The sequence below is a fragment of the Strongylocentrotus purpuratus genome, unplaced genomic scaffold, assembly GCF_000002235.5.
Source record: "Strongylocentrotus purpuratus isolate Spur 01 unplaced genomic scaffold, Spur_5.0 spur5_scaffold_4, whole genome shotgun sequence".
NCBI classification, from domain to species: Eukaryota; Metazoa; Echinodermata; class Echinoidea; order Camarodonta; family Strongylocentrotidae; genus Strongylocentrotus; species Strongylocentrotus purpuratus.
In genome coordinates this window covers 25,065,924-25,085,072 of record NW_022145610.1, presented here as the reverse complement: position 1 = coordinate 25,085,072, position 19,149 = coordinate 25,065,924, and the positions used below count along the sequence as shown (strand labels likewise).

General features: G+C 36.9%; 1 protein-coding gene across 2 annotated transcripts; it reads right to left on the bottom strand.

The window, feature by feature from the left end:
* Window positions 1–5,201: 5,201 nt before the first annotated feature.
* On the bottom strand, window positions 5,202–18,726 carry LOC115929174 (folylpolyglutamate synthase, mitochondrial-like). Of its 2 annotated transcripts, none has more exons than XM_030997615.1 (12): window positions 18,177–18,726; window positions 16,963–17,109; window positions 14,710–14,828; window positions 13,458–13,650; window positions 13,074–13,135; window positions 12,454–12,556; window positions 11,597–11,674; window positions 10,717–10,879; window positions 10,043–10,171; window positions 8,763–8,989; window positions 7,874–7,943; window positions 5,202–7,160 (listed from the first exon to the last, which is right to left on the bottom strand). In XM_030997615.1, the coding sequence occupies exons 1-12, from the start codon at window positions 18,555–18,557 to the stop codon at window positions 6,637–6,639; spliced, it is 2,196 nt and encodes a 731-aa protein (XP_030853475.1). In that variant the 5' UTR covers window positions 18,558–18,726; the 3' UTR covers window positions 5,202–6,636. The 2 variants fall into 2 exon arrangements, with proteins under 2 accessions (XP_030853475.1, XP_030853476.1); XM_030997616.1 differs by having other exon boundaries at window positions 16,978–17,109.
* Window positions 18,727–19,149: the final 423 nt, after the last annotated feature.

Sequence of the window (19,149 nt, the reverse complement as noted above, 5' to 3'; positions counted from 1 at the left end):
AAAACATTAGATGATACTGTCAGTTGAAAGCAAGAAGGGCATAACTGCATAATAGTGAGTTTCACGCCCTTTTTGCGATCTCCAGATGGTATAATTTAGGAGGAAAGATTTGCAACTCTATCATGTCAGGAAACAGTAAATGGTAGTCCTCTGAAAACCATATCTGTATGATATGACTTTAATTCTCTTCTCGCTCCTCTCAGATGTTACAAGTTTAACACTATTATACCAGAACAAGACATTATCAAAAGACTGTTTTGGTTTTATTGACTGGTAAAAGTAAGAAGGATGTAACTGTATGATAATGACTTTAATGCCCTCCTTGCTGTCAGCAGGTGATATAGGTTTAAGAGAAGAGAGTAGCAACTCTATTATACTAGAAAACATTAGATGATACTGTCAGTTGAAAGCCAGAAGGGCTTAAGTGTATGATGTGACTTTAATGCCTGTCTTGCTCTCAATGATTTAAGTTGAGGAGGAGCTGAGAACACTTTCATACCAGGGGGTGTTTCACAAAGATCTTAAGTTGAACTTATCTCTAAGTTGGACTTAACAATTCTTCTTCTTCTTCTTCTTCTTCTTCCAAGAAAAGTACTGCTTTAGGGTCCTTGAAGATTGCGCACTGTGTGTGTATGTGAGGAGCCTGTGTGAGCCTGCTGGCCAGGATCCTTGTGCATATATGTACAGGGTGCGAGTAAAAATTGTTAATCCTGTGAGGGCATTTAGGGGTGCTTCTTTCCCAGTGAGGACTTAAATGCCTCAAGGGAGAGTGAGCAGGCTGGATCTACTGGAAGGTTGTTCCAGTCCTTGGTAGTTCTGGGGAAGAAGGAGCTGATGTAGGCTTGGCATCTATGAAAAATATTTTGCAAAAGTTATCTTAAAAGGCATAAAATGTCTATTCAAATCATTCATATTTTCTATTATCAAAGAGATTTCATGTTCTTGGTGTGGACTTTATAAAAAGTCAGGATTACTTGATTTTTCGCTTTTGAATATATTTTATTTTGAGGATCTCCATAATTTTTAAGTCCAACTAAGGATCTTTGTGAAACACCCCCCAGGTCAAGAAATTATTTGAAGATAAAAATCAGATTCTGTTCTGTTGTGCTCTTCTCATACCATTGAATATTTATCTCATTAGACAATCATCAACACATTTGCTCAATATGATATTTATCCTCACAAGTTGTTTGATGATATGCAGCACTTTCTTTAAAAGTATTTCACAGTTGACTGTACATGTGTAAATCTAGTTGAGACCCTTCTGTTAGGGGCTGGAACAGGTGTAAATTGAAGCACAAATGATCAAAACACCTCCAAACAGTGTTGAGACTTGTTCACCTCCAGATGAATCATGGTAGCGATGATACATATTATGTTTTGTTCAAGCTAATCTTGAGCTCTGGTATGGGAATCGGATTTTGAGAGAAATTAACTGTGATTTATTCTGAATTGTTTATCATGCAGTAGACTGGTGGGACTTTGAACCAGTGAAATTAAAACAAACGCACAAAAACGTACTGGGCATCATCTTCAATAAAAACCACAACTCATTGCACATAGTGACCGGTTTAAAGCACATGGTGTCAGGCCTACTTACCCGGATTTCTATGTTCGTTACTCAGCCCCTACACATTTTCTACCAAGATTGTTCGGCACATGTCATTTATTTTCAGTGTAAGTTTTGTTAGATTCTGTGAAGAAAAAATTCTTATATTTACCAGAGCTCAAGTTTATCTTTAATGTGATTGGCCTATTCGGGACTATCCTAACAGGGCCTGCTGGTGTGACAAATACCTGATGTGGCTAGTCTTCACAATTGCACAATATATGTACAAAACAAATAAAATAAAGGTATACGCTGCCTGAAGTAAGAACGCCTTTCAAGAAAATTTAATCCAAGTGTGTGCGAGAGAGTATACCTGGGCCCATTGCATAAAACTTACCATTGATGGTAACTTTGCCATCAATGGCAACTACCATGGTAACAGGGCTTAACAGCCAATCAAAATCAAGGTGTATGTTGGTTACTTTGAATCTACAGACTCTAGTTTGATTGTGTAGAATATATAGTACATTTATTAGGATGGTGTGGAGGCTTTCCATTTATGGTCCAGTGGTAGTATTAAGACAAAAGAGTCCAACAAAGACCACCCTTTGGACAGACCATTATAAAAATTAAAGGTAAGTTACTATGGCAATCTTAGATTAGATGTAGGTTCCAATTGAACTTATGTGCCAAACAAAATACTATTTTATAAATGAAGGTTCCTTTGTATATGTTCATGTGCCATGAGGGTATTACTGTTTATGTATATTGTATTTATTTTTCATGTGGAACCTGCTATTTTTTGTTCTTGAACATCTTTTCCAGTTGGTTTGGTATACAGTTGTAAAGGTCTTTTTTTAATGAGTAAAAGAAGGCATTTGTGAACACAGTGAGAGCACCATGTCGTTGTGGTTTGTCCATTTGACCATCAATCAAAAGGTTTAGAGTTCAAATCCCTGCCTGCTGCTAATGCCCTTCAACAAGGCATTTTTCTGATAGATTTTTCTTTTGCCCGAGGTGTCGTTCATGATTATTATTTCTTCTTCAAATGAAACGTGGTCTGATACAACCAAAGTCATATTTGGCAAGTGCCCGAGACTTGCTTTATAATCATGCAATGCACTATTCCACAATAAGTATCTTAATTATATTAGTATTATTATCATTAAATGTATTGTATATTTGAGAATAATTTAATTCATTGTATGTATTAATGATTCTTGCCATTCAAGGGTTTTCTAAGATTTCTCCTGTGTGGCAGGGTGCTACATATCTACTCTTCCGACCTATGCTCTCTCTATTTATTTCTTCACGAAACTTTTACCCAGAAATGCAAATGATTTGTGGCTTTAGCCGTGCAGCCAGGTCACAGTTGATTGAACATTTCATATTTCAATTGTACCCAACTGTAATTATCTGCGTCTCTTTCTAATGTTGTAGTTATCATGTTTTTGTGTGTTTGTCTTTTGTTTTGAAATGACAGGGCTAAGGAGGCTCAAAGACAATGTCCCGTGCTGTAAATATTGTCTTCTTTAGAGTGGCCACAAAGATGGACTATTGACTTAATTTATATAGATAGTCTAAAGCCTGCACGATAAAAAATAAAAAGATGTTATATTTGTGCATCTATCGGACAACTGGTAATTTTGTTTTTTCTTCAATAGGCAGGGGAGTTCAACTCCATTTAAGTTGGAAATGTGTTGACAAGTGAGCTTATGTCAGCTTTTGTTGAATATATATGCATGAAATAAATATATTTTTACATATTAGAATCTCTTGAAAGGTAGTGTCGGGCATTTGCAAGCCAATACCGACAATAAGAAGATGAAATGTTAGGATTAAAAACCCTTTCTCTAAAGAACTAAAAAAAATGATTAAAAATCAGACATCTTGATTCTTCAGACTCTTCAGATCATATTTTTAAGCAATATTTAAACAGCGAGTATAATGGGGTCGATGTGATGTATACTGCACAGTACGTAGCAGTACCAAAACATCACAATCATCAAAAAGTACGTGTGCTACGTTTATATTGCCTAAAAAGCACAACGGACCATTTGTGGCTGTAAAATTCACAACATGCTCATACTCTTTTCCAGATTTTCGTTTTGTGATAATCATTTTCCCATAAACCATTTTGGACTTCGTATTTGTTTCATTACCACAGCTATGGCTCGCAAATGACTGATGCTACCCGATTAAATGTTTTAAATATCCAGCTTGATGGATATTGGTTTAATTCTAAATATTTTTTCAGGTGAACTGAAATGCCAGGTATTAGTGCATTATTTGGGGCCGAGTAATTGACTGTGTTGAATGATTATTCAGATTATTATGTACATAAATATTTGTGGGTAAATAATTTAATAAAGTTCATTTAAAAATCCAATAATGCCATGTCCTATGTGTCTTTATGATGTGCTATACACCAGTTTACAGTTGTGTGCGCCATTTTAAACAAAGCCAATGACCTAGAGGTCATGTATTTATGCGTAAATTAAGATTGCGCCCATGCAAATTTTGATGATATCACTGCCTACGCGCTGCGTTGTGCGCGCACATCATTATTTGCATGGGCGCAATCTTAATTTACGCATAAATACCACTGGTCAAAGGTTATTGGCCCCGCTTCCGGGGCCAATGACCCGAGGTCAACTGTCTGGGCATGCGCACTGATACAACTGTAAACTGGTGTATTGCCTCTGTTGTTGACAAATCTTCAGAATTCATTTTTACATTGTAGACTTCAGAGGGCGCCATGATGAGTAGGAAGTGTCAAGATAATGACAAACACTGCATGTCATAATTTTCATTTAAAGCCTGTCTGCACTAGTTTGGCCAGGGGGATTAGACCTCCCTGCAAGGTGGTCATCTCATCAAATCAGCTCTCAATTGACATAAGGAAAGAGGATCATGGGGGATCAACAGGCACTGATTAGGCATTGTTTGCTATATAGAGGGCGCAAGTAGCTATAAGTAGTGCAGTGGGGCTTTAAATGTCTAAGGTGAGATTGGATGAGAGGGCGGACTGCGTTGGGACTTGATCTTTGCTTTATGATTTTATTAAAGTTTGCATCAACCAGCCACCAACATGTCTAGAAACCTGCAGGAAACCTGGGGGGCATTTCATAAAGCTGTTTGTAAAGTTACGCATGACTTTATGAACGACTTGAATATGAAGTGCCAGATAGGATGCCCAAATTTTTTCTGATGTTTTAACAAAGTGTGACTATATTTGCAATAACCTCAAGTAAATCATGACAAAAATATACTTTGTATTAAAAATGTTTCTTATACTAAGAATGTTAATCTACATGTGCACAGTTCTACTTTAGTTGATGCAGTTAAAAATTGATTGAGCATCCCATTTGGCTTTTCATATATAAGTCGTTAGTAAAGTCATGCGTAACTTTACGAACGGTTTTATGAAACACCTCCCTGGTCATCTTGCCCCATGATGCCTACACAGGTCAAGATCGACTTTTCTCTTGGCCGGCTATGATTACATGCCCGACGTGCATCAGAATCAGAACTGCATTTCTGATCAAAAGGCTGTTTACTTCTTACACCCTGAAATTCTCATATCAACTACAAAAGCGCTTTCCACTACTGTACATCATGCACCTTGCAAAGTAAATATACTGCACACAAATGAATTTATACTCTGGCCCAAATATGGGCTACATTTATTATGAAAGTATACACATGTACACTGTCATTGCATGCTACTAAATTCAATCAAATAGTATATCATTTAATTCATAGTAGTTATACGAGCATGGAATAATATAAATCAAAAGGCGGTGTCACAGAGAGGCCAAAAATCCGGATTTTAGTTATCCTCTTAATTGCTGTCTGTCATCAATTATCCCATTAAAAATCCTCTAACGAAGCAAGAAAATTCTCCCTTGAAAGGATTTTTCAAGGCATTTTTCTGTGTGACACTGCCTAAAGTCTCAGTTTCAAATTCTCTTACTTCCTCAAACCAACAAATTCATTTCCCCTGTCGGGGTAGTCTAGAATCTAGATGATGTCTGTTTTTATATATTTGTTATTCTTCAATCACACGCAGCGCAAAGTCTTCATTCATCGCGCGATCCCCCAAAACAAATGGGTGACAGAATGAGAGGCAAGGACTGCTTTGTAATCATTGTAATCAACAACACAAAGTACAAATTAAGGCACTTTGTAACACAATAAAACAAATCACGAGCTTGATCAGAGAAAAATGACAAACAAAACACATGTTTTCTAAGCTCAGACATCATTAATTTGCAACCCCAAATACGCAGCAGAAAAAGTTAGAACAATTAATATTCCATTCTCCTGTTAGTGATCAATTTGTCACATCCAAAACCTCTTTAGATATAATTGTGATAGGGATCAAAAACACATGCCTGCGATATCGCAGTCCAGATGAGGAAATAAAATTTAATGTACAAAATTCATTACAATGAAGTACTAACTTATACAACATACTTTTATGGGGAATTTCGTCATTTGAGAATTATTACCTTATCAAAGGACACAAGTGGGACGGCTTGGATTTCTCAGTTTCAAAAACCCTTCACTAAACACTCACTTAGCCACTATGCCTTCTCAAAATCGAGGTAAAGATGAAAATAGTCACAATATAAATATGGCCTGAAGACAAATGAAGAATGTTATGCATATAATATAATCATAAACCCTCAACTCGTAAGCTACAAATTGAGATTAATAATCACCCGTGATTGAATTATAAAATAATGTCATTTATGGAAGAATCACCATCATTCAGACTGAAAAAGTAATGCCAAGTTTAATATCCTTTAAGAGTATATGTACCTCAAGAAACAAATTGTCTGTTTGGAGCAAGACGGGAATTAACTTGTGTGCTTTAATACTGAGCTAATGCCTTTCCCGCTCTGAAAAGATGAAATATTTAATCACCTAGGTTCGTGGAAGAAAGTTCATAAGAGTGTACATTATAGCACCACATATATAAACCATTTCAACATACATAATATAGTCCATCTTTGGACAAAAGTTGAATATAATTTCCAAATGAATGTTCAGGAAGAAATTATGTCACTCTTTTGAATTAATTATTCAGGGTCTGGCCTAGATGCTAGTTCGGGATCCAGTATACCTATGACCCCTCCTACCAAATGGAGGCTTCCCGTTATCAACACTTGAATGTGATTGGCCGATGTTGCATGGTTTGAAGGGGTGGGGTCGTGTAAACTCGGGGAGCTCAGGTTGGAGTCCTTACAACATGCAGCCCACTGTAGAGCATCTGTCATGGAAGACAATTTCACTAGCTTGGCATCCACAAACCGGTCTGAACCAGTTCCATCCTGACTAGTAGTCAATGTTCTATCACCTGATTGGTTACAAGTGCTAGAGGGCTGATCCACTACATTGGTAGGGGTGTACTGTACTGTTTGATGATGGAGGGACCCCGATGCCTGTGCAACTTCAATGCGACTGTAATCTCCATGGGCAGCAGTTGGGAGTTCGGAAGAGTAAACATCCCTCTGAAGCTGTTTGAGAAGGTGCTGGAAAGCTTCGAGGTTCTTTTCGCACCTTTTCATCTGTTTCTCGGTAGTGGTGGTATGATTGGTAGTGTCTGAAAATCAGAAATGCAATATGTCATATCAATCAATTATCAGACATCTTTTTTTTTTTTTGTGGAGAGAATGTTTAACTAACTTTATGATGCCATGGAATTGAAAGTGCCTTAGATGTTCGCAGTAACTTCAATTCATATGTTTATTCTGCCTAAAACTTTCTTGCAGGATTATTTGTAAAGTTGGAGACCTTTATCAGTATCATGAAAACAAAACATTCATATCTTGCAACCATCTTGCGACCATCTCACAACCTTATTGACAATGACAGGTACTCTTTTCAGTCTATGCCGATGGCCGTCTTTAATACACATCTAAGCAATTATGAACAATTCATAATAGCTGATGACGTAATGCATCAATTAAAAAACCATTTGCTGTGGTATCCAATATGTGGTGGTGGTTATTTTACCCGACTGCTACGAAAGCATAAATGCTTGTAAGTTAGCAACCAGACAGCAGATGGCTTTAGGTCCTCTCTGAGGGACCTGGTAATGAGGATTAATGCCTTACCAAAGGGCACTAGCGCATCGAACCCGGGTCACCGGATTACGAGACCACTGCTCTACCAACTGAGCTATCGCGCAGGAATTATGGGTAATGACTTCTGAATAACAACTTGTAATCTGTTTCTTGATATATCATCAACAGTGCCTTCTTCTGAAAATTGCTATTACAATTGTTTTTAAAATGTTACTAATGATATTCCTACCTGCTGATGCTTCGTGGCTGTAGAGACTGATGATGTTTGGACAGAAGACGACTCCATGGAAACCAGACTCCTGAAAGACGACAAAAACGATTTGTATAATAATGATAATAATATTCAGCTTTTATATAGCGCTTAATACATCTCGGACGTCTCTAAGCGCTTTACAGATATATTATCACCCGGTCATTGGATTCAGGTGCATGCTCGCACACACTGTCTGCACAATCTCCACTCCCTGGGGAGCATTCCAGCCAGGCGTGACTTAACGCTCAAAAACTGTTTGACCAACAATGAGGGTCGCATCCTATCAGGTACCCATTTTAACACCTGGGTGGAGAGTAGCAAGTGTAGGTTAATATCTTGCCGAATGATATCAGTGAAGTGTCGGGATAATCAATACAGCAAAGCGTGCATAAGAGAATAACATGCATAACATCGTGACACAGAAAATATGCAGGACAAGAATGAATCTTCATAAATATTTCTTTAAATTTCTTCTAGAAAAACAAATTTCCTTAATCACTTCTACAAAATCTAGTTTATATTCAGGAATTCATTAACGTAAGATCAAATTTCACTGTGTACCTGGCACGAAGGGGCAAACACTTCTTTTATTACTAAGTATTCAAACCTATTAGATATGATGCTGAAGTAACATAGCATCAATATTAACAATTTGGAAAATATATGAACTGATATGCACTGCACAGAAATGCAATGTAGTCAAAGAACAGTTGGAATTAAGAAATTGTTTTCTGCGTCATTTAAATCTGTCCATCTGTTCATGTCCATGCATCCCATTCCCGCCCTTCTGCTGGGTATGTAATGTTTAGTATAATTATCTCCAAATTTCACATGTCATCTATAACAGAAGACGGTCTACACTCACCACAAGTTTAGGCAGTAGGCTGTACTCGTCCCTCTCTCCTGTAGTATTAAAGATGAGGACCTTGGCTACCGGTCCTTCCAAATCCCTCGCATCCATCTCTGCCTTTCGGTTGAACCACTTACAGCATGCCTTGATGCTACGAGGCGTGTGGGCACCGTCGAGGTAGTACGTGATATTCTTGCGGCGGATTATCTGGTTACGACCGGGCCAGTAGCACGACATCAGACCTGGGATAAGAGGAGGGTGAAAAGTTGGACCAAATTTTTGGTGTTGGGATGCATTTTCAGCAGGCTTTTGAAATCACTAGTCTATCGGTTTTTTTGCTGAAGTTGCTATTAAAGGTATTACAAAGTTTTGGTAAATTTTGAAAATTGGCTGGATAGTGATTCTTTACAATTTTTATATATTTTGATGCCCCTATGGATGTTTTATAAGCAAAAAATTTTTTAGCCCCTAAAACACTTCTGCTTTCGAGAAAAATTTAAAATAAAAATTTACCGGTGCTCCCGGTAAACTTTGATCAATTTCAAATAGCGCCTACGGCCATACGATGGTAGCTGCAACCATGAAAATCTCAGAATATGCAGTTGTGATATATATATTCCAAACGGTAATAGCAAATCGGTCTATGTTACTAAAATAACATTGTTTTATAGCTTAATTAATATCTTGACCTTGAGAGGGATCTATACAACATAAAGAGTTTAATATTTACAATTTCATCACTTTAGACTCGATTTCAACCGCGACAACAATCACTGAATATTGTAGGATCGCATATGCTTCCAATATGTTCATTCGAACCAAATCCATGACCCCATACCAAAACTTTGTATTACCTTTAATCCTTTGGAAACTGTCTTTGCATCTTACATAGCATCTATGTATGCACAAATGCCATTAGGATTAAACAAGTAACTGCTTAATTCCTGATAATTGAAGTCATGGGCTTACGTTCTTAAAGAATAGAAGGGATAGGCATTAATAATACTGGAATTCTATGTGTCATTTCTGACAACACTTTTCTCTAGTAGCCGTTATATAATTTCTGATTACAATTTCTGCACAGCTTTGTGTATCTTACAAAGAATCAGGATATTGATATGAAATGTTCAGTTTTATTTTTGGAATACAAATAAAAGTGTGAACAACTTTAAGTTATGGTCTCAAAGCCAAGATTTATTAAAGAATTACACAAAGATCGCCACTACGTCATACAGGGTAGCGCTGCCTATGGCATATGATCTTTATGATAGGGTTAGGATAGGCATAGTTTCTACCTTTTATAAACTGCTTGGGTACAGTGAATGGCTGAGCCTCGGTTACATCTCCTGTATTCAACACTTCATCTGTGACAGGCAACGTGTCGGCAATCCTAGGGTGCTTAGAAGATGGCTCATCATCATCATCTGAAATAAGATGGAGAAAGAGAGACAGAGACAGAGTAAGATTATTCTATTAACAATTACAACTAGAATTAGAGAGGTGTTGTGGTCTAGTGGATAAGTCACCGAACTGTAGATTAAAGATACGGGTTTCAAATCCCAGCCCGGCACTAACTTCCTTTGGTAAGACATTAATCTACATTTGTGCCACTCAACCTAGATCTAGAAGGGGGTACTTGGTAGAACTATTCCTTAAATCTACAGAGTGCTAGAATTGCTGTAGCTGAAACCAGTGTAATAATATCCAGTCCTATGGATGCGCATAGAGACAGAATGTAAATATCCTTGTCATTATTATCACAACATACATAAAGAACAACAACCCGACATCTCCACCATCAGCGTCAACAACCACAACAATAATGGCCACATGAATTTTAACACATCTTAAAAGAATGTCTTCCTTGGTAAAAACATGTAATCTTACAAAAACAAATCCAAAGTAAAAAAGGTTCAACTTTTCGTCATCATGTCGAAATCTACACCGAAATTACTATATTGACCCTCACCATCAAAATCAATTTTCCCTGGACGTTCCTCTGTCACCCAAGTCTTGGCCAGCTGCAGGGCCAGTGTTGCGTTCATGTACTGATGCATTCCAGCGAGTCCTAGACTAACATCATCACCATGGAAACCATATGACATTAGGCTTGGGACCACTTGAAGAGAAGCCTGCATGGTTCAAATGCATAGACACAGAGTTCAATTTAATATTCTCAATAAGGAAAGAACAGTTGATAAGTAATTAAATACCAAAAACCAAGGATCCAATATGTTGACAAGGCGCAAACATAACAATGAAAGTATGCTACCAGTATCTGAATATCAAGATTAAGTTTAAGCTTAAGTAGATCTTGCTGACTGTAAACAGACTGAAATGTCAACATGTGTTTATAATGCTCTGACATATATTTATTTTTCTCATAGCTCACAACAACAAAAAAGGAAAAAAGATTCTTAATAACTAAACCCAAGGGGAGTATGTTGAAAGAATATAAGGATTATTGCAGCTAATATTTACCCCAGGCTACTTTTCCTTTCTTGACTCGGGTAAAAGAGCTCGCATTCACAAAGGTGAAAACCTGGACCCTGTTTCATAAATCTTGATATCAATAACAAGTTACAGGCTACTGTTATAAGCTACTGAAATCATGGCATCTGATTGGCTGAAAGCACATTGTCATAGAAATTTAGCCGTTGTCATTGAAAAAAGGCTTTGTGAAACAGGTCCCTGGTTTAACTCGGCCCACTGACTTGTGAGGCCTCAAACTTCAAGCTCTTTATTCTATATAAATAAAAGTAATTCTGAAACAAAAACAGGGGGGGGGTTGGCTCAATCCCTTTGGAAGCTGAGCTAAGACAGAATGGAAGATGATTCTCTTTTTTTACCTCTTTTTCTCTGGCCCTTTCCTTGATGACTTGGATAGAGTTCTCAGGCTGGGGAACAGTGAATGCTGGTCGACCAGACTGTGAAGACAGGTAAACAAGAATTTAAATAGAATCTTAGAGATTAAATCATCACGCTCCTCAATTCTCGGTTCTGCTATGATATCACTCTAAATCAATGACAGTCATCAATATTTTATAAGCAAATATAACAAAATCAATGGATCTACAGACGTGTTTACAATATGCCATATGGTACTGACAAGTTCAAATAAACAGGGGAGATAGTGACTACTAACAAATAAAAATGGCATCTAACTTTTGAGTAAGAAAATTGGGAAAAAATAGGGGGTAAAAAGGGAAAATCAGGAAAAAAGGGGTAAAAATCGGGGAAGAAACAAAAATCATTTTTAGTCTCATATTTCAATTTCATAAAAGCAATAGTATTTATCTAACAATTGCCATACACATAGGGACTACTCCAGATGGGAGAAACCTGCACTAGGAAAAGCTTTTAAGTTCAATTTTATGAACATTATATTTTTCAAAACAATAAATATCCCATCACAACGAGCAGAACATGATCATTAATAACCTTCATTGGCTCCAAATGATGAACTTTCAAGATGTTTTCTTGTAAGTTGCAACTTACATGTACTGTTCTAACTTATGTGTTAACTTCTATTAGCACACTGTATCCATGCACACTGTAAAGCACAACACACTGAGATTTTGGACCGGAGTCAGATATGAAACCACCATTGTTTTCGTTCCTGAAATAAACATTTTTATCTGCAATTGCGGTGTTAATGTGTATTTTTTAGACGAGTTCAGCTTGTTATGTTTCTTTTAGATCTTACCTTTATGATGCCAGCTTTGTGCCATGCTATCTTATCAATGGTGTTGCCTAGTACACCAATGTGATCGATACCCAGTGATGTGATCCCAACTACGACTGGTTTCCTGAAAAGAGAAAGGAAAAAAACATCTTAATTACAAATGTTCCTTAGAGTGTTAAATTTATGGCTAGAACAAAAGCTCAAGTTCGGGTAATGATTAAAGTCACTCAAAATCAACATGAATGTTTTACTATAAATAACAAATAAAGACCTGTTCACCCAATTTCATAACAAAAATGAGAAATGGATGATTAGCCAGCAAAGACAGATAAAGAAATTAGAAAATAATAAATGTAGTCCCATATGTGCACACTAGTGTAAGCACTTTTCAAGAATATGCAATCTTTAGCAATGTAAGTTTGTTTACATTTGGATTGTTTTAACAATCCCTCTACTACATGTGATGATATAAAATTCAAGAAAGTTTTTGAATACCTGTATGAAACTGAAAGGGAATGAAAAAACAACAAATAAAAAAAATATTAATAATAAAAACAAAAAACAAATAACAAATAACAAAACAATACAAATAGTATGAATCAACTACTGTTCCTCACACAAAACTGCTACATGTATATTACCTGATGATGTTTGTGCAGTCATACTCTCCTCCAATGCCTACTTCCATTATAGCAACATCAACCTGAAAATAAAAGAACTTCTAGTTTTTAAATATCCTTGGTAGTAATAGTAATTACATTATCTCAGAGAGCCTTATTACACTTTATCATGTATTTCATAGTATCAAAACCATCCCTCCTATATCACAAAACCAGACTCTCAAGAAATTGCAAAGACTTAGTGCTGCAATTCACTTACTTTGTTGCATGAAGTTTGACCACTCAAAATTTCGCAAAAGTTTCTTGCAGCCAAATATTTCTGATTTCACAGTATCCAAGCTTCTATATGCTACTATAATGCTACATTAAATTATGAGGCAAAAAAATATTATATTCTATAAATACCTTCTCCTCTAGAAAAGTATGGAATGCCAGCAGTGTCAGGAACCTGAAATAAGCAGGCATTTTCCCATCGTAATCTTCCTTGGTAGCCTCCAGCCGATTGTAAACTGTGAAGAAATTCTTAGCAAAGTCTTCTTTGGGGAGGGGCTGCCCATTTATCCGGATTCGCTCTCGAACTTCAACCAGATGTGGAGAGCTGTTTGATGATTAAACAAAAACACCCATTTTTGGTACTCACCACTACTATATAAATATATCACAAACAACAGCTGTGTGTAAATGACTTGTATGAAAGGTTTTGTGTTATATAGCATAACGCCATACAGTGAATCCTCTACAATTCAAAAGCATGAATAGGAACTAAATTTTCGAATATTTGAAAAGTTTTTTGATATCATTCTTTTGTCTCAAAACTGAAGAAAAGCAAGATGAGTAAAAAAGTTGATCCTGGAGATGAATAAGTACCGGTTGGTCAAAATATTTTCAGCAATAGTGCAAGTAATATTCACCCCTACTTTTCCCATTCCTCCCGTTAAATGGTACACAAAGACCGTTTAATGGAGTATGAAAGGTTTTCTATATAGGCAGCTTATCCTTGCGTACATGGTCCTTCAACACAGTCTTAACGAGAAATCCAGAAGGAAAAAAAAAAAGGTTTTTATAGACAGGTGGTCTTTCTATGTACAGATGGTGGACAAGGCATGTTTCACTGTTTAATAATTGTGAAGAATAAGGGAGAGAAAAAAGAAAACCCTCAGACATGAAGTAAACAAAGGTGATCAACAGTTTGCAGTACCTACATGTCTTGCCTGGGGATGCATACATACACTGAATGGAGAGAATAGATAAACATGACCTTGTTCGGCTTGACCTACATGTACTTTGAATGTAGGCCTTTTTGCACGTACCTGTATTCTATTCATCTAGTGTGAAGTTCAACAGACAGACAGTAAACAGATTGGAGCCGTGCCATACCTATGAACCTGATGTTTACCATCACAATGTGACATTGACAAATGAGCAAACAGAAAATCATGAACAGAAAGTGTGAGCTACAAACTTCGTCTTCTTCCCTCAAAAAAATCACATAAAAACTAAAATTGTAATCAAAGTGTAAATTTATTTTGTTCGAAAATTGTTTGTTCCAACAATGGCAATACATGTAGTGGCTACTGTAGACAGTTGGCCTTTGCAGAGCGATTGCAAGTAAAAGTAAAGACAGGTTTGATTTTACATGTACCATAAAGTACCTTACCTATAAAATCCAGTCTTGAAGCCGCTTGCTCGAAGTATACTTTCAGTGAAGGCACAGACTGAGCCTTTTCCCTTAGTCCCGGCTACATGTATACACGAAAGCTCATCAAGCCTCTCGAGCTATGAACAAAGATACAAACATATGTTATAGTCGATGTTTGATTTCATTAACCGTGTAACAAACATACTAACACACAGGCTAGTAAAGTGGAAGAAATTAAATAATAATAATAATAAAAATAATAATAAAAACGTTACTTATAAAGCGCTTACCACCGAAGTCTCTAAGTGCTAAATGTCAAAAGATGTTTATGTTCTCAAAACTCTGGATTGCTTGTTCTTCCAAAACTTAATACAAAGTGGGGGGAGAGAGTCTTCGATCATGCCGGGCCATCACTCTGGAGTTGTTTACCTCGAGGGGTCAGTAGAATATTTCAAAAGCAACCTTAGAACTTATCTTTTTCAGTTTGCCTTTAGTTGATAGGTTTTTTCATCTTTTTGTGTTATATTGTATTTTTGTACAAGTATGTATATTTATATTCATGTTTTGAACTAGTGAGCCTTCAGCATTTAATTCTTAAGTGTAATTAAGTGTAATCCTAGATATTATTATTATTATAATAACTAATGTGGGCAACTAATGTGAACAAGTAATATTTTACCAATCACATCATAAATTTAAGAGCACCTAATATCAAGCAAAACGATGCTTTTTACTAGTTTCAATATCAATTTATGTTTGAAATTTATACTATAATACTTGGCAATGTACAGGACACCAAAATCCGAATGAGAAAAATTTCTTAGACCTGCTCTTGTTTTCTGTGTAGTCATGTTTTCTTGACTAGCTAGCCAAGCGTAATTCTAAATATTGAAAACCCAAAAGGGATTAATACTTCATATTTCTTTAATACCTGTGTTGCAACAAATAAATGCAGTATACATTTAATGTTGACATTCATTATTCAAATTAAGCCTTTATGTATACAATTACATGTACACTATATAAAAGGTATATCAATAAAATCTCCCTTATTATTTTTTGTTGTTGCTGGCAGTCCATATGTCCATATGAACAGATGTATCAAACAAATTAGATTTCTACCATTAAAGTTGGTCTTATGCTATTACATTAGCACTCTCAGGCCACGACAATGACCTTGTACATGACCTTCAGCGTAATTGACCCCATACATGCATCTACATGTACTTCAAATCAGACTATACACACTTATAAAGTACATGTATGTGCATTCAAGGAGGCTTACAAGTATGAATTGATAATTCATTATTATGTCAACAGAAGATAAAATTCATTGATTGTAAACTCTTTACGTGTGCTTGACATCAAATGACCTACCGGTATCATTTATATTGTACGCCTAACATTATCACTCACTTACAACATGATCACCTCATCAGAGTAATAGGCAGTAAGAATGGTGAGACCACAAAATGGTCTGAGAGTATTACGTTAAAAAAAATAAAAATAATAATACATCTAGCATTCTCCAATGGACTTTGAATATGACAGGCACGAATAGGGGGGATGGGGGATACAAACGGGCTATAAGACATCTATTGTTTTCCTTCTAAATCAAAGCTTATGAATAACTCATTTTCTTTTGTTAGGCTTAATTTTTGTATGTTTGTGATCAATGTGCAGTTAATATGGAAGACAAGGTGAAGGCTATAGAGGCTGTTAGAACGAAAGTAATGCAGGGCTCCTTACCAACTTTTTCTTTAGAGGGTCCGGATTAATGCATGTCTGTATGCATATACAGTATGTCCAGACTTTTTAGATTTCACATTTTGGGTTTCAATATGTCCAGGGACCCGTTTCACAAAGCCTTTTTCATTGACGAATGCAAAAATCAGTGACAAATTTGCAGATAACCAATCAGAAGCAATGGATTTTACTAGCTTATAACAAATACTGTCATTTGTCACTGATGAGTGATGACAAGTTCTGTGAAATGGGGCCCTGATTGTTTGTTAGTGTCGAGCCTGGGTAATATGTGTATTAAAGCCCATCTGTACTAGTTTACAAGAGGGATTAGACCACTCTGCAAGGTCACTGACAGGGGGTTATCTCACCAAATCAGCTCTCAATTAACATAAAAGAAGGAGGATCGTGAGGGACCAATGGTCACCGATTAGGCATTGTTTGCTATATACATGTAGAGGGCGCAAGTAGCTGAACGTAGTGCAGTGGGGCTTTAATAAAAATCCTCTCGTAGAATACAACACATACAATGTTTGAGCTCACCGATATTCCAACCCTGGTCGCGCCGTCGATGACGTCCGGGATGTTCTTGTACGCGCCCATGTCACGATTCTTACGAATCTCGTCAAGCGTCTTGGCATTGGATTGCAACGTGTTCAGTTTCCGAATGGCCTCCTGAAATAGAGGGCACATTTTAGAGTGTGTTATTACTATCCAAAGAAATATGATACTGAAGGAGAAGTACACCTTGTGTATGCAAAACAGTAAGGTTCAAATTCTAGATTTACACTGAGCATACATACATGTACGCACCTTGGGGTTTGTTTGTGTATATCATAAATTGTCAAAGTCAGGAAATCTTGAGTTCCTGTTGAAAGTCATTAACCTGGTCGAGGCCATCAAAGATCTAGGACAAATTAGTGAATGATATTGAATGTTTCCATTTTTCATTTCAAGGAAAAGGCTGAATTCATTTCTAAGAAGGGGGCAGGGGGTCAATCACAAGGTTTATTTGCAGTGTGTGGGTGGGGGTGGGGTCTAATTATACAGGTAATATATGTTCAAAATAGTGGTTTTTAATAAGACTTCTGTTAAACCAAATTTAATACAGACATTATACTTGAAATAATTGTTTTAAAAAATGGCAGACTAGGCTAGTCAACAAACTTTTAATAAAAGCCATACACAAGAGTATTAACCCCAAGGTTACTTCTAAAAGAGTCATGAAATAACACCACCCCCCCCCCCCCCCCCCCCCCCCCCCCCCCCCCCCGCTGCTCTTTACTCCTAAACACTTTTAATTATGTCATTAGATTTTGGCCAGTTGGGGGTTATTTCATGCTTTTTAATGATATACACTGTACACATTGTTTTATAGGTGATATGTTCCCTTTAAAAATTTCTGCAAATCACTATTTGCTGAACAAACAAACTAATCATTAAATATATGTTTTGTTTTATTTACGTAGCTTGAGCATACTGTGATTGATAAATGTATCAGATGACTCTCAAGCAAAAATTGTACATGTATACAATAAGAGAAAAGTGTCGTTTTATTCATATCTAGATCTTTGATGCTCTATTGAAATGATAAAAAGCAAACCATAAAAAAGTGGGCAAATTTTAGGAGAATTTTTTTTTTTTTTTTACCAATGGAACAGTGAAAATTTTACTTGTTAAAGTATGACAACTAAAACAAATTGTGGTGCAGAAGAGGTTAAGAATAGCCCACATCACCATACCTGGTACACTTCATCTGTAGAACCTACAACAGATTGTCCAGTCGAACTTGCACGATTCGCAGCTTTCTCCGGTTTCTTCGGCGAAGCGTTGGCTGCCAGGGTCGAGCTGCTCCCCATGGAAGCGATATTCACAAGATCCCTCATTTTGTTGTCTAGCCTAGAGTACTTGCTTGGTGATGTATGAGCGAGCGGTGAGACCGATCTTTGTTTGAGCAGACGATTATGTATTTGTACTTTGTAACTCGACTTGCAAATGATCAGAGGCTGGCTTTGCTGTATGCTTGCTATCGTCCATGCAACTGGCTGACGTCTGCAGCCAGGTGGCGCTATTGATGGATGAAGGGAATGAAATTGTCGAAAGCAGGAGCCCAGACGTAGCATGGCGGGGCCAAAGCGCCCTCTGTTGTTGGATTACCCCGTCTTGTTGTCAGTTCTTTAATTCCCATCAAGGGTATAGTCATAAATGTTAACAGGTTAACAATGTCTGTGTAGCTGCATTAGAAGAAAAAAATGCTCATCTTTAGCAATTGACTTGCACCTGTAAATGAGAAGAAAAAAACAAAGAAACCATAGTACAATGTGTGTCAGATATTGATTGGTTTGACCTCTTCAGGGCAAATGAAGATTGACCTCAACCCAATCTACGTGTTATCACAAGATACAGTCAACATGTTGGCAGCCTTCACTGTGCAAATTTGCCCCTGAATCCACAGGGATAGAGCAACAAGCCAGTTCACAGTTGCAGTCTGAGCATGGGCAGATACAGGTCATTGCAGACCTAATTGTGAAATGCATGGAGACAAAATACTGGATACGTGCTCATGAAAGTTATGTAATCATTAGTATTCATGTGTGCACAAGCTGTGTACTCCATGATACACAGGTGGAAGTATTCTTCAAAAAGGGGAAACAAAGCCAAAGGCTATCTTTATGTAGCACCTCCATCACTTTAGGAGTGATTATTTCAGAATGT

What these genes read in the sequence shown, in the direction of transcription:
- LOC115929174 (XM_030997615.1), bottom strand. Translation starts at nt 18,557, where the DNA reads ATGCTACGTCTGGGCTCCTGCTTTCGACAATTTCATTCCCTTCATCCA. An exon ending in AGGGAAAATTGATTTTGATG is followed by an intron (nt 10,172 to 10,716) that starts GTGAGGGTCAAT and finishes ATCTTATTTCAG; the next exon opens with ATGATGATGATGAGCCATCT. An exon ending in ACCCAAGCAGTTTATAAAAG is followed by an intron (nt 8,990 to 10,042) that starts GTAGAAACTATG and finishes CTCTTATCCCAG; the next exon opens with GTCTGATGTCGTGCTACTGG.